Source organism: Argentina silus (assembly GCF_951799395.1).
Source record: "Argentina silus genome assembly, chromosome: X".
Lineage (NCBI taxonomy): Eukaryota > Metazoa > Chordata > Actinopteri > Argentiniformes > Argentinidae > Argentina > Argentina silus.
The window spans coordinates 5,741,122-5,764,748 of record NC_139653.1 but is presented as its reverse complement, the minus strand read 5'-3'; the positions used below and the strand labels follow the sequence as shown (position 1 = coordinate 5,764,748).

The following is a 23,627-nucleotide window of genomic DNA, read 5'->3' as shown; positions in this document are numbered from 1 at the left end:
CAAAACAAAGAAAGATAACACAAAAAAGAAACATACATCTTCATCAACAAAAGGGCATACAATCTCAAGAAACAGTCCTTTAAACATATAGTGACAATTCCATTTGTTATATACACATACAGTACATACCTTATTTGAAACAATATATACACCAAACACCAACTAAATTTAGCACTGCCACCACACGAGTGCTTGACTGATACAGCATGCGCTAGCCACAGAGCTAACACCTACACTGGAGCAGCAGAAAGCAACGCCACCACTACCCCACCACATAAATAATACATACTACTGTACTACTAATAATAACAATAATAGCAGTAATAATAATAATAATAATAATAATAATAATAATAATAATAAATACATAACTAAATAAGACATGGCTACACCAGCTATGGAATCACGATAAACAAAACACGCCACATAGACAACGCCACAGATAAAAACACACACACACACACACACACACACACACACACACACACACACACACACACACGGCTCACACCACAGACATAGAACAGCATGTGTTGGGCGGTGTAACTTACAGGCACGTAAAGTGGTTGCGCAATCATGAACAGAGACAGAGGAAAGTGGGTAGGCCCTCTGAAGGGAGGAGTCCATGTTACTATGTACACTGCCTGACATGCAAGAGCAGTCTCGCTCTGAGCGCCCGCAATCAAAACAACATGCCAGTTTCATTCGTTTGTAGACGGACATCTTGGCTACAGTCATGTATTGGGATGAGAGGAGAGGAAAAGCAGCAGGTTAATGGCAAAAGGAGAAAATACTCATCCGGGGGGAGTCGGAAGGTAACTTCATAAAGGAGATATAAAAGAGCCAGCCTTAGTCGCCAGCTCTCACAGGCTTGACCCCCCTAACAGGAGACCAGTACTATGGGTGGACATGCCAGAAACTATCTGGGTACCTCATACTAATATACCTTTGTCATCTCATATTCTTGAGACTGGTAGCTTTGTGTGTTTTACATGACCAAATCATCCAAATTAAATTTCTGAATCTATAAAGTTTTGATACCTTTAAAAGATGCAGATTTTTCAGATTTTGTTGTCCAGATTGACTTCGTCTCGGGGGGGGGGGGGGTCAAGCTGTGTCCTAAGGCTGAAAGTGCCATAACAGGTTAAAAGGCAAAACATGACAGTGGGGGGCAAGGGGGGTGGGAGGAGAGAGGGGTAAGGGGGAGGGAGGGAGGGAGGCATTCGAGATAGAAGGCATGGGTAATGTCTTCAGCAGCAAACCTCATACAGTGTTGTCATACAGTGCAACCTCTATTCGTATGGATCACGTACCTGTATCCCTTCATGCAGCTGGAGCAGTTTCATTCAGGACATAACACTATTCTACTGGCTGTACTGGGCATACCATGCTAGACATGTATTTTAACTACAACACTCCCCTCCAGAGTGGCTTCACAGAGAAGTGTGTGTGTCCAGGTGTGTTTTTTGTGTGCTAGTACAGTATGTGCAAAGGTGCATATACAGCAATTCACTTTGTGTGTTATTGCTTGTGTGTTTCTGTCTGTGAGTGCATGTCTCAGTATGTGTATGTGTGTGTGCATGTGTGTGTGCACGTGTGTGTGTGTATGTGTGTGTATGTGCGTGTGTGTGTGTGTGTGTGTGTGTGTGTGTGTGTGTGTGTGTGTGTGTGTGAAGCCCTCACCCCCGAGGGGAGTGGTAGTGAAAGCCTCCAGAGAAGTGTCAGTAGATTGCTGTGACTGGGCAGAAACAGTCCCAGGTCCCCATTCTCCCTGTGCCAGGGTACCGACTGATGTCTGTCTGGCACCATCATAGAAACACATTCTCTGAAGAGAACAACTTTCACTTTTGAACCACATCTGTGGATAGGAGCCCAAACAAGGTGACCAATTTCTGTTTCTGACCAGGCAGAGAATGGGGAGCGAGGCCTGGCCTTGATCACAGAGGCATCAGGGACTGTTGTCTCCTATAAAGAGAGAGCATGCATAAGTGCTTTATGAGCGTTTATAAGCATGCATAGAGAGGCGGCTTAGATCTGGGCAAATAAGAGGGGTTCGGGGTGGGGTGGGAAAACTGTTTTTTAGTGCAGAAACAGTTTGGAGGTGTGGCAGAGGCGAGCAGCGGTGAGACTGCCTGGTTCATGCGGAGACCCGTTACTTCAGAGCTTTGGGCTGGGCATTCAGAAGAGAGGACATGTAGAGTGTGGTCATGTTGGAAGAAAGGACATGTAGTGTGTGGACATGTAGTGTGTGGGCATGTTGGTTAGTGAAACATGAGGGGGAGTGGGTGGAGAACATGAGACAAGATGATGTGTTTGACTGGAATGATTTCACAAACACTGTTATCCTGATCTGCAGTACTACGTGTCCATCTTAGGACATCCTTAGCAAAAAGCTGAGCATTGCTGATGAGCTGATGAGCTGATGAGCTGTCTGTGTATGTTTTGTCATATTCAACATCGCGACATGACAAAACTAAGACTGAAGTCATCAGGGAACCAATGTTGATACTGCTAAGGGATGTCCTAAAATGGACTCCATACCCCCAGGTCCAAGTCAAAAGCAGCCCTATTCAGCAAGAATGCAGTAAGTAGTGTTAACTTGCAATAGAAAATAACACTTAAAATCAACTGAAAATAACACATGGATAGTTCAAATGACGAAATGAAATCACACCACCTTAAACTGTAGTTGTTGTACCATGTTGCACTGCACGAATGGAAGTAGAGGAATGCGAAACACAAAAATGCTGTTTTCACCCCAAACACAGACTTTGTGTACAGACACATCTTCATACACATTCATTCAACTACAACCAAACCTCAAACTCCACAAGACCATAGCACAAAGGTTTAGCACACACAAAGCACACTTGAGCAAGATGGATGAGGTACTGATATGATAATGAGACACCAACTAGCCACCAAAACACATCCTGTTGCTCATTGCATTCTTGCTGAATAGGTTTCTGAGGACCTCGGTGGCAGTTGCCTATACTGAACTCTCTGGCACATCAACGCCATCTAGTGGCCGTCAGCTAATCCTGCAATAACAGCACCACCTAAACTAAAGGAGTTTTCACTCTGGGAGACTGAGTATAACAAGGCCCAGTGTCTAGAATTGAAATGCAGGGAGGCTGGGGGGGTGACGACATTTCAATTCGAAAAGCAAGACTGATGATCTCAGGAACCCTGGACAAGAGCTGGGCAAGGAACCAGTATGGGGGGGGGGGCGGGGGGTTGAAGCACAGGAGGGGGGGCCTGTGGGCTGGGGGGAACAGATTGTTTTGATTGTGTTTTGGCGACATCGCTTGTTTTTTCAAGAATTTCAATAACTTGCCACGACAACACTTTCCGCTCTCTGAAAATACAGCAGCGTGCAAAATCGCCTCTGACAGTGAGAAGATACATTGAAATCTAAAAGCTAAGAGTTTTCTTCTTCTTGGCTCTGTTAAATCCATGACTAATGTTACCAACATCAGTCTGTGTGTTTGACAGTTCAGATTGTCACCACATTTAATTTTTACTTTTTTTTTGGAGCGTGACATTTGTGGAGGGGTTGGGGGGGTTGTCGGGGGGGGGGGGGGGGGGGGACATGAGCCTTAGCTCTGGTTTCAGCTACAGATCAGTTTGGTTTAACGACCTGATCTGGAGGAAAAATAGCTGGCTTTGTTTTAGTCAACAAGAGTTCATGCACTCCTCATACAAAAATCACACTCCACGTTCTAGTCTTTTCCAGTCAGTCGGCAACAACTGACTTGTGAGCCTATGAGAAGACTGATGCTTGTGAGTTTTTTTTCTTTCTGGGCTGAGTAGAGTGTAGAGATGAAGAGGTGAGGAGAGGGATGCAGAAGCTACACTGGTACATGCAACATGGATAACAGTGTACTATTGGCTGAAGAGGAGAGAAGAAGAAAAAAGAGAGAAGAAAACACTCGCACTGTACTCTGGGTAACAGGGAACCCACTTTTACTCACAATAAATCACTACCAGTGAGCAGTTAAAATAAAATGGCGTTTCCACGGCAGCAGGGGGAGAAAATACATCAAAAAGTATGTCAATGGTCATAAAGAACATGAAGGAAAAACAACCAAACAGAAACACAGCAGAAGAGAACAAGAGACACACTTCCATTATGGTAATGGTTCTGTCAAGATAAAACTTGAAAATCATGTGAAAGGATGGGGTGTTTTTTTAAGACATGGAAACCAAAAAAAGATATAAATAGAACAGTTTGTTTGAGTGTGCAGTAAAGCTAGGAGAGAGGTCAGTGGTGGTTCTACCTAGCTGACCACTTGAATAATTGAATAATCAAGATGACACAGGCAAAGGGAGAAGATGGTCGGGATCCATTTTAAAGCCCCATGTTTGTTTGGGGCATAGGCTGCTCACTGTAATTGTCTGTGACCTTTCTAGAATCTACAGTAGATGTACTGTGACTTCAACTGAATTATATATCGAGTGGATAACATGTTGGGACAAGTGCTTAGTGTATATAGGTCAGGAATAATATTTGTGAAAAATATCATTTACCAGTTCATATTGTTACCAATGTGTTGTGTGCCTCAAACATATAATAGGTGTGTATGTATAATGTGTACCAGTATACAATATGATATTTTACTTGGACTCCTATGGTAAAGATATCAGCTATTATTGGGAATCTGATTAGGCCAATATGGTATCTGGTTCTATGACCCTGTGACTCCACAGACAAGAGCAATCAATGGCCCTTTTAATTCTTCCACCTGACTGAGGTCATTACCTCTGCCTGTGCCACAGAATCGCTATGGTGACCTGACAACCTACCTCTTCTGCTTGGCTTATCCTGTCATTTCCCCTCTCTGTCTGACTGGAACTCACTCCATCATTAACATTCTCTCTCTCTCTCTCTCTCTCTCTCTCTCTCTCTCTGACTGGAACTCACTCCATCATTAACATTCTCTCTCTCTCTCTCTCTCTCTCTCTCTCTCTCTCTCTCTCTGACTGGAACTCACTCCATCATTAACATTCTCTCTCTTTCTCTCTCTCTCTCTCTCTCTCTGTCTGACTGGCACTCACTCCATCATTAACATTCTCTCTCTCTCTCTCTCTCTCTCTCTCTCTCTGTCTGACTGGAACTCACTCCATCATCAACATTCTCTCTCTCTCTCTCTCTCTCTCTCTCTCTCTCTTTCTCACTCACTCCATCATTTATGTATGGGTCCTAGTGCTGGCTAGTTTCAAGTCCGTGGTCGGGTTCTGGCTTGCTGCGTATACCATTTGTCGTGTTTTTTATGAACGGTTTGATTCTTGGTGGTCTTTTTGTTCCTACACAGACAAATTGTAACTCGGAGGATATTGTCATTGAGCTGCCTCCAGTCTCTCCTGAAACAAGTCTGCACCATGCCTCCGCTCACCTCTCCACCCGGATGCAACAGCTGCCTCCACCTGAATCAGAGGATCACTGAGCTGGAGGGGCAAATTTCAACCCAGATCGAGGAAGATGAGCAGCACATTGACTTGATGGTAGCCTTAGCAACATCCAGGCTGGCTGAGAATGACATCACTCTCCCATGGTTCAGCACTACCACCATCAGAGAGCCAGAAATAGTGAAAGCTCCACCAGTCCCCCTGGAAGATCCCTGCCCCAGCCTGGAGGCTAAACCCAAGAACCTGCACTGCTCTACTCCCTCTGCCCCAGAGCCCTGGACTGTTGGTCGGGGAAATAAACATCTCAGAAGGTGTTCCTCTAGGGCCTAGACCACCACCTCATGAGGACAGTGAGAGAGAGGCAGACAGCCACCGTCTCTCGCTCCTGTCGAAGTCCTTCACCTCAGCAATAAGTTCCATGCTCTGGAGCGGTTACATCCCAGCCCACCCATCCTGCACCTCGTGCTGGTTTTCCTGATGCCTCAACTGCCCCTCCAGTGCCCAGCAACACTACTGTGGCCCTTGTCGTCCCTGCTCCTGTCCCGGTGTCTACTGTCCCTGTGTCTGTTGCTCCAGCTGCGTCTACATCCAGCCCATACACAACCAGATCCCGGCATACAGATCTCGCAATCCACCTGGTTCATCTCAGCCAGACCACCCTCCCCCATCGACCATTGTCCTCAGGAGCTCCATCGTGAGGGATATTAGAGTGAGAGAAAGGCCACACTTACTGTTTTCCTGGAGCCTGTGTGTCAGACATCCTGGAACAGCTACCCACAGCACTACAACACCACCCAGAGTGTACCAGGCTCATTGTGCACGTTGGTAGAATGACACCAGGAAACAACAGTCTGAGATGTTAAAGGGGGATTTCAGACATCTGGCTACACTCCTGTCCACAGGTAAAATGATCCTGATTTCTGGTCCAAATCCAACTCTTGGATGTGGCTAGGGCAGCTTCACCAGGCTTCTCTCTCTCCACAACTGGCTCAAGGCAGAGTGGACAACCCTTGCAATCCACTTTATTGACAATTTCAACCTCTTCTGGAACCGTAGTGAATACTATAAGAGAGATGGACTCCATCCCAACCGCACTGGTGCGCACTTTCTCTCTGCAAACATGGACTTTACCATCCTACACACTGTCATAGTTGACTGAGAAAGTCCATGACCCCACCAGGTAATCACACTACCATGCCAATAGAACAAAGTCAATTAAATCAGTTGCCTTGTATGGCTACTACTATCTGTCATGGTCACTACAAGGGGCCTGGACTACTAAACAAATACTCCCTAAACTCTGCCAGTCGGGCAGTCTGTTTTCAGTCTAATTTCATCCCAGTTAATAGTCGCAACTGGCCACATGTGAGATCCACTAAACGTCAGTTAAACTATACTACTCGTGGCAAGTAATCTGATCGAATAGGCTACAGATCATTCAGAATGCATCAGCACGTGTACTAACCAAGACCAGAAGGAGAGCACACATCTCACCTGTCCTAAAGTCCCTTCATTGGTTGCTTGTCAGTTTTAGGATAGATTACAAGATCCTTGTATTCAAATTACTCAATGGACTAATGCCTGAATGCTTGCATAAACATGTTTTTAATATATGCTCCCTCAAGATCACTCAGGTCCTCTGGCACTGGCCTTTTAGTTGTTCCCTGGGTGAGACCAAGAACTACGGGGAGGCGGCATTTAGTGTCTATGGTCCTCGCCTTGGGAATACCCTGCCAGGGGGGCGTCACAAACTGTAAACACCTTTAAAAGAAATCTTAAGACATACCTTTTTATCTTAGCATTATCTTAATCCATCTTATTTTAATCTACCCTCTTCTACTGTGCTGCACTGGTCTCTCTGTTCTACCATGTCTCGTATTTCCTATACTATCATTTCCTTGTATTACCGTTTATTTTCACTGTATTGTTGTATTTTCACTGTATTGTTGTATTTTCACTGTATTGTTGTATTTTCATTGTATTGTTAAGCATTTGATTTGATTTGATTTGTCTGACTGGCACTCACTCCATCATTAACATTCTCTCTCTCTCTCTCTCTCTCTCTCTCTCTCTCTCTCTCTCTCTCTCTGTCTGACTGGCACTCACTCCATCATTAACATTCTCTCTCTCTCTCTCCCCCCCCCTCTCTCTCTCTCTCTCTCTCTGACTGGCACTCACTCCATCATTAACATTCTCTCTCTCTCTCTCTCTCTCTCTGTCTGACTGGCACTCACTCCATCATTAACATTCTCTCTCTCCCCCCTCTCTCTCTCTCTCTCTCTCTCTCTCTCTCTCTGACTGGCACTCACTCCATCATTAACATTCTCTCTCTCTCTCTCTCTCTCTCTCTCTCTCTTTCTCTCTCTCTCTCTGTCTGACTGGCACTCACTCCATCATTAGCATACTGAGTCTCTCTCTCTCTCTCCCTCTCTCTCTCTCTCTCTCTCTCTCTCTGTCTCTCTCTCCCTCTCTCTGTCTCTCTCTGTCTGACTGGCACTCACTCCATCATTAGCATGCTGATCTCTCTCCCTCTCTCTTTCTCTCTCTCTCTATCTCTCTCTCTCTCTCTTTCTCTCTATCTCTCTCTCTCTCTCACACACAGTCTTCCTGTGTTGACTCACTCTGCTTTCTTCTCTGCTTGTTTGTATATCTCAGTCTTATGTTTATCCTTGTCTCTTTCCATCCCTCCACTCAATGTCATATAATCTATCAACTCAAACAAGTATATACTGTAATATTAATTATTATCATATACAGTGCACCCATCTTGCACAATAGATAATTTTCAAGATTCTGAGTGCTTCAAAATGAAACAGTAATGAAATTAATAAATCAAACAAAACATTCACAATGATGACTGCATTTCAAAGTAAACAAAATCACATATTGACTGTTGATACCATGGCAGATGTTTGGAGCACAGTCATTCAGAAGGGACTCATAGTAGTAAACATTAGGATGATTTCCATTTTCACATGGTATAGGGGAGTTATTATAGTTATTACTGGAAAAGCCCTGTCTTAATGATATTACAGCACATCCCAATAAGAGTTGACATGGGGTGGGAGGTGTTCGGGTGGAGGAGAGGGGTGGGGGGTGTTGAAGGGGTGAGGGAGGGTGGTGAAGGGGTGGGGGGGGGGAGGTGCGGGGGAGGATGGTGGAGAGGTGGGGGAGGGTGGTGGAGGGATGGGGGAGGGTGGAGGGATGGGGGAGGGTGGTGGAGGGATGGGAGAGGGTGGTGGAGGGATGGGGGAGGGTAGTGGAGGGGTGGGGGAGGGTGGTGGAGGGGTGGGAGAGGGTGGTGGAGGGATGGGGGAGGGTGGTGGAGCGGTGAGGGTGGTGGACGGATGGGGGAGGCTGGTGGAGGGGTGGGGGAGGGTGGTGGAGGGATGGGGGAGGCTGGTGGAGGGGTGGGGGAGGGTGGTGGAGGGATGGGGGAGGGTGGGGGAGGGTGAGGGAGAGTGGTGGAGGGATGGGGGAGAGTGGTGGAGGGATGGGGGAGAGTGGTGGAGGGTGGGGGAGAGTGGTGGAGGGATACTCACATCGTTTGCAGCCACACTTTTTGATCCGTTTTGGGTCTGTGATGTCATCGTGACAAGCTTTGCAGTAGAAAAATGCTCTGAGAGAGAAACAGCAGAGTTAACATCCTCCAATGACCACAGTGTTCCTGACTTAAGGAGAGCTGGTGACAGCGGGTTTCAGCTACAGATCAGTTTGGTTTAACAAGCTGATCTGGAGGAAAAATAGCTGGCTTTGTTTTAGTCAACAAGAGTTCATGCACTCCTCATACAAAAATCACACTCCACGTTCTAGTCTTTTCCAGTCAGTCAGCAACAACTGACTTGTGAGCCTATGAGAAGACTGATGCTTGTGAGTTTTTTTTCTTTCTGGGCTGAGTAGAGTGTAGAGATGAAGAGGTGAGGAGAGGGATGCAGAAGCTACACTGGTACATGACCACTGAGTTCCTGATCCCTCCCTCTCTTAGGTCCCTTGTCAGCCAGTACCAGCCATAAACCTGGCTTACAGCAGGCAAGTGGGGCAAAGGGGGCAACAAGGGGGTCCCTGCCCCAGTCCCTGCCCCAGTCCCTGTCTGTGCCCCTGTCCCTGTCCCTGCCCTAGTCCCAGTCCCTGCCCCTGCCCCAGTCCCTGCCCCAGTCCCTGTCTGTGCCCCTGTCCCTGTCCCTGCCCTAGTCCCAGTCCCTGCCCCTGCCCCAGTCCCTGCCCCAGTCCCTGCCCCAGTCCCTGCCCCAGTCCCTGTCCCTGCACCTGCACCTGCACCTGCACCTGCACCTGCACCTGCACCTGCACCTGCACCTGCACCTGTCCCTGTCCCTGCACCTGTCCCTGTCCCTGTGCCCTCATGGATGGTGTTTTTCTTTAGGTTTTTATATGTTACATTTTTGTTTTTGTTTCAACTAAAAAGAAGGCAGGGTATCCACAAAAAAATAGGCAGTACATGTAAATGTTTTCTCCTCAATCAATCTCCATCAGGGGAAAAAAAAAAACGTCTTAAAAGGGTGCCCTTTTTGTGGTCTGAGCACCTTCCATAAGTCTGCACGTGCCTGTTAAAAAAAACATGTATCTATCCAACCTCAGGCAGGACTCCGTTCTGGAGTAGACTGAAGACAAAAGGTGTCCGTGCCTTTGCCATTAGGGCCCCTAGACTCTGGAACAACCTGCCTGAGGATATTAGGCAGGGGCTGGGGCAGGGGCACAAGCTGTAGAACACCTATCTATCCAACCTTTATTTTAACTCTGACGTCTCTTGAGGTTTAATATAATCTATATTTGAGAGTTTTTATCCTTGACCATTTCACCTAGAAAGGAAAAGAACAGGGATAATGAACAGACATGGGACTTTTCAGTGAGACATCCTTTTCTTTCATGGTTATGTTTGATGATTTTACTGTGATTGATGGTGGGATCGTACGCCATTACCTCTTGACTTCTTTGGCATCGCTGGCGATGAAGAATCCCAGAGTTCCTTCCTGCATCTTCACGTGGTTCCCCGGGTTGATGAGGATGCTGGGTAGTCGGAGAGATAGATGACATCACGCTTGTTAGATGCTGGACTGCCCAGCCAATCACACTCAAACGTTCTAATCAAGAGGAATGGTACAGTCAGAACACACACATCAAGAACCTTCTAGCTATCCTGGCCCCTGGGCTAATCCGATAGGTCAATGGAATCACAGCTTTTCTACTCCGGTGTTTTAGGAGAGCAATATTGGGAGGTAAACGATGTTGGAGTGTGTGGTTGTATGGGTGGTTAGTCAATGCAAAAAAACACTACTCCTTTTGATGCCAATTATTTAGTCTATTCACACAGATGAACAAAATGTTATGACAACGATGATTGGTTGGTCAATTTTAATTATTTTCTTTTTAGCATGGTTCTGGTTGTCTCGACATGAGTAGGACAGAAGGGGGGGGGGGGAGAAATAATTAAAATTGTGGTCATGGAGTGGTTTCAGTCTCATCATTCAGGATCCAATCATCTTGTCAAACAGATGTTGTGGTTTTGGTGGTCACTGACATGCTGAGAGGTTGAAGTGCAGTAGGCACTGTTACCTGGGTTAGTAGTCGACAGTGGAATGCAAGGGAATGAACAGCCCCTCTGACTACTACTGTGTGGCTACTACAGGAGGGAGGCTGGTGGAGGTAGAAGAATCGGAGGAGGACGGGCTCATTGTAAAGCATGGAATGGAATGAGGAATGCGTGTTTGATACCATTCCTCATTCCATTCCATGCATTACAATGAGCATGTCCTCCTCTGTTCTGCCTCCACCAGCCTCCCCTGGGCTACAACTAGTAACTATGCTTTGAGGAGTCTATGCAGCTGTGTTTTCCAGAGAGAACTTGAGGCTGTATGTTTGCCACAGCCCAATGAATCTTGCACTGTGAGCACAATTACACAACACAATGGCTTGTTCAAACAAAATGGCTTGTTTAAGGGTATTCTGATACTGTGTGCTGGACTGTGCAGCCACATTATATATCCATTATATATACTTGCAAATCATTAAATGCTACATACAGTAGTTCACTTTGTAAATAGCTATGTGGAGCCTGCCTCAATTGTGACAGACCTGGACAAAGTATCAAAGCTGAGCAAAAATGTCAATGTTCTGAAGTTACATAGATCTGTGAACAAGATATTGGTGCTTACAGGAAATTGTTTGGCTACGGATTGGCTGTATCATTCCCCCTTAATTAGACTACAACAAGAATGGACGACACACAACACACACGCACACACACACCCAGGTCATTAACGGTTACCTGTGGGTAGGAACCATCAATGATGGCTGTGTAGACTGAGAGACTGAAACACTGAACACACAGACTGTTCAGGGGAAGACCCCCCCTGACCACGGAGCCCAGACGAAAGAGTGCTAACACATGACCAATTTTTTATTCTATATAAAGAACACTTTCCTAATGACTTCACTAATACCTCCTTTTACCATTGTCTTGTGACAGGTGTCGTCATTGTAGCGTGACCCATGTCGCCAGAGTTACAGACAGTGTGAACGGAGTGGTGCTATCTGTCGCAACATTGTGCTGTAATGATTGTGCTACTTATTCAAAATGCTTAGAACTACAGTATCATTCTACTTGATTACTGGGAGTTAAACTCTGTGCTTAGTACTGGAAGTAAACTATAGCACTGATACAGGTTTTGGTAATTTAACTGTATACTATACTGTAGGCCTTTCCTCTGGGCTCTGCAAATAAATGATAAACACAGCAGAAAATGATGAGGGAGCGATTGGATCCATCTCAAGCTACAATCAATACCGTAAGAAAAACACCACATTCCATTTCACGAAAAGCAAACTTGTGGCAATTTCTAAGTTCAAGTTCTGAAGTTCTACTATTGAGCTTTATGCTAGATCGAATGTCTCCCATTGTATTAGACAGGCATCTTTGACATGCTTATTTTAGAGAAAAGAAAAACAAACAAACCAATAAAACCAATAGAAATCCACACACATTGCTGCCCAAATCTGAGATTTCATAGGTTTACTCATTTCGGATCTACAAGTAGTAATAAAGCAACAACATCAATATGTCTTGGCTCCAATCATGTGTAACTAGTGAACAGAGGGCTAAACTGAATCAGAACCTCATATTGTGAGCAACAAGGCAAGCATCACACACCACATGTGATTGACTTATACAGTACATACTATAGCATGCAGTTACCAAACAGTGTGAGAAGGACACTTGTCAAACAGAAAAGGCATAGCCATCGCAGTACGGTTAAAGGGACAGATACGTAGATGCAAACTGTTGCAGTAACTTCTGTGCAGTTGGATTGTTTTTTTAAACACCAAACTGACAGGAAGTGACCTCACTTAAGAACATCTACTCAGAGACGTACAGGCATGGTGTTACATGGTGACCAACACATACACACACACACACACACACACACACACACACACACACACACACACACACACACACACACACACACACACTCACACACTCACACACACACACACACACACACACACACACACAAGCAGGCACACACACACACACACACACACACACAGATCGAAAGACAGCAACAGTATGGTATTCACCATCAAGACAGACAGACAGACAGACAAACAGACACACACGCACACACACACACACACACACACACACACACACACACACACACACACACACACACATGCACACACACACAAGCAGACACACACACACACACACACACACACACACACACACAGATCGAAAGACAGCAACAGTATGGTATTCACCATCAAGACAGACAGACAGACAGACAAACAGACACACACGCACACACACACACACACACACACACACACACACACACACACACACACACACACACACACACACACACACACACACACACACACATGCACACACACACAAGCAGACACACACACACACACACACACACACACGATACAGTAGTAAAGAAGTGATGAAATGCAAGAGTGAAAATGACTTGCAGCATTCATGAAAATGTGACCTATGATTAACCAATTTCAATTTTGGATCAATCTTAAATCATCCAAAGTAAACAGTCCCATGCCTTTTCTGAAAAGTCACATGGTATGACAAAATGCTGTTGCTATCATAGAATCTATAAAGAAACATGATATTGTGTCAAACACTGCTTGCTGCATAGACAAATAATCCATAAACTCCATATTATAAATAAAATGTGGGCATATTACTTTATCATAAACGCTACTTGGGTCTATATGTAAACAATCTGTCTTTTGACTGAGGTAAGAGAGATGAAGCTTTAAACACTATGAAAACATGAAGTACTGTTTTGATGATGGCATAGCACAAAAAGACGGGGGGGGGTCAAAACAATTAGTTTGGCCAAGTTGCGATACTGTACAGTTGACTGAAGGACACTGAAAAAGAACTGAAATGAGAGAAACATTAAGCAAAGGACTGATGTGAGACAAACAAAAACGGAAAACTGAAAGCGGAGGTAGATATGGAAGGGGATGGGGGGGTTAGCCAAGGCACACCCACAAACAGTAAAGACAAATTAACAAGGAAACAGACAAATCAATTTCAACTATCCTCTCTCTGCCTGCAAAGAAGTTAGTGCTTTAAGTACAAGGAACACCATATAAAGAGTGAGAAATGTGCCCATTTTGAGATAGGGTTTGGAAAAAAATTTTTTTACGAAAACCCCCAAAATCAGAAGGTCTAAAGTGGTGGAGATAGGGCGGAACTTTGGAGGTAAGATAAGAAGAGGGCATACCGCTTTCGGCTTCTGCAAACAACAAGAAACAAATCTCAAATCAAACAGTTGTTATTAACATAAAATGAGAGATGAGAAATCATAATCACGCCTCAATAAGCTATTGTTGTTCTACCTTACAGTAATGACCAAAATGCAAGAGCATATAGCACGCTCAGAGAGGGTTTACTTAACAGTAGACATTGTTGTCAAAACCCAATCCTTACACTAGCCAATAATGAACAATGAGTGCTACTGTGGCTATGTGATACAGAATATAGTTATTGCATTTCAATGCACTTGTCTCCTGACAAGAAAATTAACAGTTCAAATGGCACTGAGAATGGTGCCACTTATAGCCAAGAAATGCTGGAATGAACAAAACACAAAAAAATGCCTCCACGTACAGTACCAAGTCCGGATGAAAGCAAGCAACAAAATCTCTAAGCAAACGTTTAAAAAGACAGTTGTTCAAAATATGACAGCATAGTAAATCTACAAGGTGATTTGTCATATCCTCATTTCACTTGCTCCTGAGAGAAATATATTGATCTAAATCCTTGGACTGTCCACTCAAATTGCCTAGGGTTGAATCCCAGCTTAAGATACATGCATACGGTACAACTTGGACTTCCATGTAAATGATGCATTCATGTAAATGGGACATTAACCATACAGAAAACAAGTCACGTCACATAGGCATGTATCAAGTTAGGATTCAGCTCTATTGTAAGAAGGCCTTCTCTGAACATTGATTTGAAAAAGAAATGCATGTGTTACAGTTAGTAACAACATTTGACACAGGTGATGAGGGTAGGGTGGGGTGGGTTGGATTTGGCAAGTAGAGATTACTGATACAGTATATCATAGTACTTCATGTTAATAGTAATGATTTTGGCAGTACTGTACACTGTATTCATAGTCATGTTAATTGTCATAGGTTGATACTGAGCAAACAGGGACACTGTTGATGAAGGTTGTGAAAACACATGACATAACGTTGATCATGTCACACATGATGTGTGACCAGCTACAGTATTGGAGGGAGACAACGCAGAGTTACAAACCTGCTCTCTCTCTGCTCAGACTTGTACTCAATGGCAATCAGCAACAGCTTCAGTTTCACATAGCACAGCCTGTTGAACACACACATGCACAAATGCATGTGCGCGCGCGCGTACGCACGCACGCACACACACACACACACACACACACACACACACACACACACACACACACACACACACACACACACACACACACACACAGGTTTAAGAGAAATAGAGGAACATATGATTACACTAAAGTGCAGTTTCATTGCGATGATTGCTCTTGTTCTCTTCAGCAGTTATAGACAGAGCAGCAGCAGCATCACTGTACTGTATGTCCCGGTGTCAACCTAACATGTCCAGGACCGGCTGGTTTCAGTGTGTGATACTTACTCACAGACTGTAGGGAAGGAGAGGCCCACAAAGGCACTGGACAAATACTCTGTGTACATCTCGTTAGCTACTCCCTCCAAGTAGTACTTCTGCCACGTGTCCTCCTCAATCTGAAGAGAGAAACAACAAATATTAAAATAAAAAATAAATCATTTGAACCACTTCCATTAAAACTATTCAAAGTTGACAAAAAGAGAATGAAATCCATGATAACAGGATTTCATTCTCTTTTTGAAAATCAATGGTTTGTAATAGCATATACAGTCATCCTGCCTGCCAGAGGGTAATGCAAATGTGTGTGAGTGTGCCCCTCGCTTGCATCATTGCAACAATTATTTCCTTCAATTCCCTCGTGTGTGTGTGTGTGTGTGTGTGTGCTTACGTGTTTTCTCCTGCGCAAGCCTGCGTGCATGTTACTCTGATGTCTCTCTCATTAGCACCTCTCACTGATACCAAGATCAAAGAAAATACCATGACGACAGCCTGTTATCACCCTAGTTCAAAACAAGGCCTGATGAACTTCATACAGATCTAACCAGACATCTCTCTCACACATGGTCATTCAAGCCGTCTGTAGCCTAATGTGTCATAACTGACCCATTTCCTCCAATAAACACAGAACTGTCAGATGCAGTGGATCACTTTTCACTTCATTTACATTCCTCAAAATAATCTCTCCTCAAGTGCACTGTAAGCATTCTCCATCTCTACTTAAACATGTATGGAGATTCCTCACACGTGATGATAGAAGCAAAACAGGCAACATTATGGTCAACATTATTATTTTAATTTCTCTTCAGCCTCACAACGCTGCACTTTAAATGCTTCAAAATAGTATCAACTGTCGTTTCATAATCACAATCACATGTTCTCATATAAGTCATTTTGGCATTGACTTTCTTTTGCCAAAGAGTCTAATGATAGGTTCCATATGCCTCCATTGTGCAACAAACAAAAAGCTTCTGGTTTCAATAGAACATCCTGGTGTGGTGTGTTTGTTTAACAATGCTGTTATGCTGTAGCAGATAAAGGCCTGCTAACTTGGCCACAGTAAATTGGGGATGAGCTGCTTCACCGAGCTTGGCCTATAGTGTTAGTTCTGACTGAGTTGGGCCCAAAGCGGTTCAGAATCGCTCTAGCCAACACATAATTGAAATAATGAGTATTGTGCTTAATGCTACAGTACGCCTTCTTTCTCTCCTGCCCTTTAATTCCTCCCTTGTTTGGCAGATATGTTCATCTGTACATGATATCCAACTGGGCTGTCAGGAATGGAGAAAGCATCAAGCCAAGGTTTTATGAAAATAGTTCAGTTCTTCTATTGAGAAAGCTTTGTCTTTCACAGCTGCATCACATGTTCTAGCTCTGCAGCAGTATTCCATTCCATGTCTCTATTGTGTCTCTGGAGGCAACCATGTGGTCAGCAGATGTTCCTCTATACCCCATTAGACTGGTCGTTATAAAGGTATCCATCATCTCTACGACATGAGAACAGCTCTTTCATATACTGTAGGAGAGAGCACCTCTTCAGTGTCGAGTGCCAAAGACAATGCAGGCTCCATATGAGAAGCTAGCCAGATAACGTGTCACGCTCAAGGCTTTGAATGAAAACCCTACTGCAAGAATCTCCCTATGCAGGGCTCAAACCATCCCTGGAATCAGCTGTCTCCAATAAGACTATCCCATGTGAATAAGGTCTATACCTGACCGACAGTAGGCAGTGCTAGTATTACTGTACCTCAATGAAGGACCTCATAGAGAAAAGGTTAGCCAGCATGGTGGACAAGCCTTGGGCCAGACAGCTCTGGGCGATGAAGCCGGCCTTCAGCTCCGCCAGGCAGATGGCATCATCACCTTCCTTCCAGTTCCAACTGGGAATGTTCAGCAGGTGGGCCTACAGTACACACACACACACACACACACACACACACACACACACACACACACACACACACACACACACACACACACACACACACACACACACACAGACGCACACACACACACACACACACACACACACACACACAAAGACAAGGGGATGTTACACTCTTATCGGATGTTGTTCCCACTGAGGGACAGAAACAAGTGTGTGTACAAGTGTGTGTTACACACATTCCTTTAATACTGGTTGTCAGTATCTTTCCAAGCTAGACATATTGGAAGATGAGGAGAGAGAAGTGTGAATTTTTAAAACCATGGTAGAAACAGGGAGACATTAATTGGACAGTCTACTCAAAAATCTACGTTTGTGACTGGGATTGGTACAGTACATCCATTTTTAAACTTTTAAATTAATAATATATAGCCATTGATACTTGAAGAACATACTGTTAATTTATGTGTCCTTTATTTAACCAGGGAAATCATATCAAGATTCTCATCTCTTTTCCAAGAAGGCAGCATACACAAATTATCTTAGTTCAACTGTCCCCATCAGAACCCAAAATCCCTCAGCTATTTGCCCAAAAATGTGGCGGGGTGACCATGTTGTTGTTGTTTGACAGCCAAATTCCCCCTTTAAAGGAAACTAGTAAAGGTGATGTACTGGTCCTACCTTGTTGTGGTATTGTAACATTTGAGTTATGATTCTGATCTTTGGGTGATAATTCTTGATGGAGATGACCCTATAAAGTAAAACAAACAGCGTTGCAGGTTTAGTGAAAAAAATGTATGCACAAAAAACACAGTTGGGGATTAATACTGAACATGCATCTGTGAAATACAAATATATACACGTTATACAGCATACAGTATTGACTGTTCAGTTACTATCCCAGTGACTGGTGTGATCTCATAAATAAAAGTGGATGAATTAAGCTGTATAAAGCAGTTCCCTCCCTCAGAGTTATTTCCTTCCCTCAGGGCTTTCTTCCAAGCTAAACATCTGTGATTGGTGTGTTAAGCAGGGCATACTGCCCAGACTTTGAATCACACACACACACACACACACACACACACACACACACACACACACACACACACACACACACACACACACACACACACACAACTTGCTCTGGGCTGAACTGTGGCCTGCATCCCACTGAAAATACAGTCACTAAGATGAGCAGCAAAGGCTAACGACGAGGATGAGGAGGGAGGAGGAGGAGGAGGAGGAGGAGGGGGAGGAGGAGGAGGAGGGAGGAGGAGGAGGGGAGGAGGGAGGAGGAGGAGGAGGAGGAGTAGGAAGAGGAGGAGGGGAGGAGGAGGAGGGAGGAAGCTTAATGAGAGCACAAAGAGCAGGCTGTGGCAGAGCCTTAGGGGAGAACACACACACATACACACACGTGCATACACACATATAGACAAACACACACACATGTAAAAACATATTGTACGTAAAAACACACATTCATTTGCGCTTTCAAACCCATGATACAGAAAGTAAAGAAACACACAGACACACACTCACACACACACACACACACACACACACACACACACACACACACACACACACACACACACACACACACACACACACACACATTAAACACAGTAACCCAACAACCTAAATAATCTTTACAGGACAGTGTATACATTACCTCATGATGTTGGAGGCATCCTCTGCATCGGGATCTGCACAATATTTATTGGCTAGGATGAGACAGGCGTCTGCTGACTCAATCTGGATAAGTAATATGAGAGAGAGACAGAGAGAGAGAGAGAGAGAGAGAGAGAGAGAAAGAGAGAAAGAGAGAGAGAGAGAGAGAAAGAGAGAGAGAGAGAGAGAGAGAGAGAGAGAGGGTAAAGAAAGGAGAAACTCCTATCTTTCCTATTGTACAGCATTATCATAATACATGTGATCATCTCCTTGTGACATCACATCACTTAAGACAGAAGGGAGTGCCACTGTACCTTCACTCTGGCCAGATCGTGAGGGTTGAGAACAGATCCCTGGTAGAATTCCACTTGGGTAAAGTGGCGTTTGAACAAGGCTTCCAGCTCAAGATTAGGGGAAATACTAGTGCACGGACAAAGGGGGGGGGGGGATTGAGTTAGTACACATACTTCAATAAGAATAAAAAAATGTGAGCCATTCTGCAGTTTATACAAAAATGGGAAAAAAAGATCATAAGAGAGAAAGACAGACAGTTTGACGCTCAGTGTGCACATCTCTTCAAGGTAATCTTTAATTTACATCAACCACCACCAACCACACTGTGTAATTCTTTATAACGAGGTCGGGAAAATGTTACTTACTTATGGAGAAAAACAATTTCTACATTGACATCATCCCTGTCCTTGTGTAGGAAGTCTTTGAGGAAGTTGGAGACACTTTCAAGTGTAATATGACCACAGACCACAATGTGCCTGGAAAGGGGGGGGGGGGGGGAGAGAAATCAACTTGAGAGGTCAACATAGATCACCACCAGTGCTGGCATGCGCCCCCTCCCAAAAAACAGTCATACCAAAGCACTCTCAAATCAAATTCTCTTTTTTGAAAACAACTAGTGGCCATGGTCTTCAATGGTCTTCTCAGTGCCTATTTTTACACAGGAGTGAATAGTTTCCCCCACTACGTAATGATAATGGTTCAGTCCTCTATGTGACATGTGCAATCAAACATTGAGCTTTGAACCACTTTAGAGGAACTTAGAGTATAATCATACAGTACACAATTGTTTGATTGTCATCCGTTCTCAATAAGAGATTTGCCAAACCACCTCGTTGTAAAACAAATACATGTTGACAGAGACATGTACATCAATACGCTTTCATACATGGCATGACTAAAAGCTTCCAAAGTGATTTTGGGGTCTGCAGCTGACACAAATTCTAAACCGTCAGAGCCGTTTGACATCTAACTGGCAGGATTGTGTGTGTGTGTGTTTCAATGGAAGGCTCTGTCTGATAGGGGATAGATGGGATAGTTGCTGAGGTCGTGTCCCTGTTTGTGCCCTAATGACACTCTGGGCTCGTGTCAGTCAATCGGTGACCATACACTCCAGAGAGGCCTTCGGGTTCAGAGTACACACACAACCAGTAGTGTTGGGATGTTCAGAGTACACACACAACCAGTAGTGTTGGGATGTTCAGAGGTGATGGCCATTGTCTTTGGAATGTCTCAACCACAGATAGAACACATCTATCTAAGCTATGGTCTCAACTCTGTTCAAGTGGCAGTAAGTACAGTAAATAGGACTTTCTTTATTCCTTCACTGAAACACAGGTTTTGAATCATGGGGTTATCCAGGGGTGCTGAGGGTTTAAGACAATATCATGGGAACCCACATACTGTACTATAAGTGTGAGATAATACTGTGTTTTCCCACATGTAGCATACTGTACGCTGCTTTTACAGCAGCTGGTAGATATTTGAGAGTAGCCTAAGTCATCCTCCATATCATCATCCCCTGCTACAATGTGCTACTTGATCACACTAATCTAGAGGATTAAAGACATGTATTTTACCAGGGGCCTCATTGGTACTATGGTAGGCACAACTACCAGTTAGTCGCTGAACTGAATGTCATCAAGCAAATAGTCAGAGCCAAACCCCAAAATGAAAAACCCCAAAACATTCTCGATGGAGTCCAGCCTCTATTGAGTAGGATTAAACTGGACACGGCAGACGACCTAATTGCCCCAGTAATAAAGGTAATCTGTAATATGACAATGACGGCTTTAGACACCACCTGAAAGGACGTGCCAAAGGACAATTAGCATCTGTCATTGGATCTCCGGGGTTTGGAGGAGAAGCTAGGCTGTCTGTATTGGGTTACTGACTCCAGAACCTCTGAGGTTGTGGTCTTGTCAACGCTCAAGACCGTACTCATCCGCCTGGTTCTGCCCTAACAGACCGACCTCTCTGATCCAAAATCATATTCTCATAGCCTACTGATGAGGCAAATACTGTACACACATCAACTCCTGCTGTGGAGATCTTCACTGTCTATGAGAGTAAGAGTGTGTTGGTGAATCCCTAGGTTTATGAATGAGAATTATATACTGGATTTGCTGGGTATGAGGTCCAGATCATTGTGGCTGTCTCTGAAGTGGTCTGATGCTGAATGAGGTGGTCTAATGTGGACCAATGTGGACAATGGCAGGCTTGGAGCCAAATGAGGATCTGAACATGGTTGGGGTGTACTGTATGGTAGTGCCTGCATGGTTGCTGTTGAACCTAATGATCTCCCCAGATCTCAGCTTCATCCCATTAGTACCAGCAGTGGTGATTTCATGGTTGGCCATCCTGAGCTGAGATGGGTGTTCTGATGTGCTGAGGTCTTAGTTAGTTAGTAGGCAGCAGGCAGCAGCACTTGGCAGAAGATGCCTCTCATTGAAGGAGATCAAAAAAACATCAGTCATGTTTTCCTGCTCCCAATGTTCAAATGCCGTCTTCAGAGGGTTCCACTGAACACCAGGGATTTGTGGGCATAGGCTTTAGGTTCTTTGTTTTGGATCTGCATTGCATACACACACGCTCACCATACACACTAACAAGAACACTCACAAACATGGACACACATATAAGCAAAACACACACACAACCCATAACCCTAACCAAAACCCACCCACGCACAAATGCACACAAACACACACACACACACACACACACACACACACACACACACACACACACACACACACACACACACACACACACACACACACACACTATTGTCAGGAGCAAATGCTTCTGTTCACTTAATCAAAAATGGACAGGCTACTGATCATGTGACAGGACTAGCGTGAGCATAATCTACAGTATAATTCAAACATTGTTAACCTTTAGATGTACACTCACCGGCCACTTTATTAGGTACACCTTGCTAGTACTGGGTTGGACCCCCTTTTGTAGCCCATCTGCTTCAAGGTTCGACGTGTTGTGCATTCAGAGATGGTCTTCTGCATACTTTGGTTGTAACGAGTGGTTATTTGAGTTACTGTTGCCTTTCTATCATCTCAAACCAGTCTGACCATTCTCCTCTGACCTCTGGCATCAACAAGGCATTTTTGCCCAGAGAACTGCCACTCATTGGATATTTTCTCTTTTTCGGACCATTCTCTGTAAACCCTAGAGATGGTTGCGTGTGAAAATCCCAGTAGATCAGCAGTTTCTGAAACACTCAGACCAGCCCGTCTGGCACCAACAACCATGCCACGTTCAAAGTCACTTAAATCACCTTTCTTCCCCATTCTGATGCTCGGTTTGAACTTCAGCAGGTCGTCCTGACCATGTCTATATGCCTAAATGCATTGAGTTGCTGCCATGTCATTGGCTGATTAGATATTTGCGTTACCGAGCAGTTGAACAGGTGTACCTAATAAAGTGGCCGGTGAGTGTATATACATAGTCCTCAACTAAACATCTAACTCAAAAACAAAGTGGAAAGAATAACTTTGATGAACAGAGAACTTATGACAAAACTACTCATTACAAAAAGGTGCAAAGAGTCACACCCAAATGCACAGGAGGGTAACAGAGCGTGCACCAAAGTCCATGCAGCAGAGGAACATAGCAGGGTACAATATCATCAACACAACAAACAAACAAACAAACAAACAAAACAAACAGCTCAAACATCAGCAACAGAGGCCACACCATCCATACTGCTCTAATCCTTAGGCCAATGGATACAACGCAACAAAGTCAGTAGTGACAATTCTGTATTCACATTAGATCTCATACATGCACAGTATCATCATGTACAGTGGCCCTATGGACCTCCACATCATGAGTTAGGTTTTTGTACATATCTTCCAGCACCTCATTTGAATAGTTAAGGATAGAAACTACCACCATATTACTACTATGACTGTCAGAGGGCAAACCTGGGTCATGTCTGCTCAACAACCTCTGCAGTATAGTATGTTTAGATAATACATCAAAATCACAGCAGTCTTCTATGTCAATCCATAGCCGCGCGACCCAAATACAGGAGGATAAACCTATCTATAAATCAATCCTATCATTGGAACGATTTTTACCCAAGAATCTCAACATGTATTTGTGAGTAGATTCACAAGTTAGGTGCCATTCAATACCATGTGGCTTACACAGCATGGCCTTGCA

The 23,627-nt window shown here is 44.3% G+C and overlaps 1 protein-coding gene across 1 annotated transcript in view; it reads right to left on the bottom strand.

Annotated features, from left to right (window-relative positions):
- The window catches only part of LOC310823352 (calcium-activated potassium channel subunit alpha-1a), a gene marked incomplete at both ends in the record, with an annotated part of 82,724 nt that overhangs the window by 32,742 nt on the left and 26,355 nt on the right, over positions 1-23,627 (bottom strand). Inside the window, 9 exons of the mRNA XM_083696197.1 lie at positions 8,952-9,028; positions 10,348-10,434; positions 15,197-15,298; positions 15,605-15,714; positions 17,343-17,498; positions 18,162-18,231; positions 19,153-19,235; positions 19,466-19,571; positions 19,811-19,921. Of these exons, the coding sequence (XP_083552323.1) occupies positions 8,952-9,028; positions 10,348-10,434; positions 15,197-15,298; positions 15,605-15,714; positions 17,343-17,498; positions 18,162-18,231; positions 19,153-19,235; positions 19,466-19,571; positions 19,811-19,921 (902 nt within the window). The remainder of the gene's footprint in view (positions 1-8,951; positions 9,029-10,347; positions 10,435-15,196; positions 15,299-15,604; positions 15,715-17,342; positions 17,499-18,161; positions 18,232-19,152; positions 19,236-19,465; positions 19,572-19,810; positions 19,922-23,627) is intronic.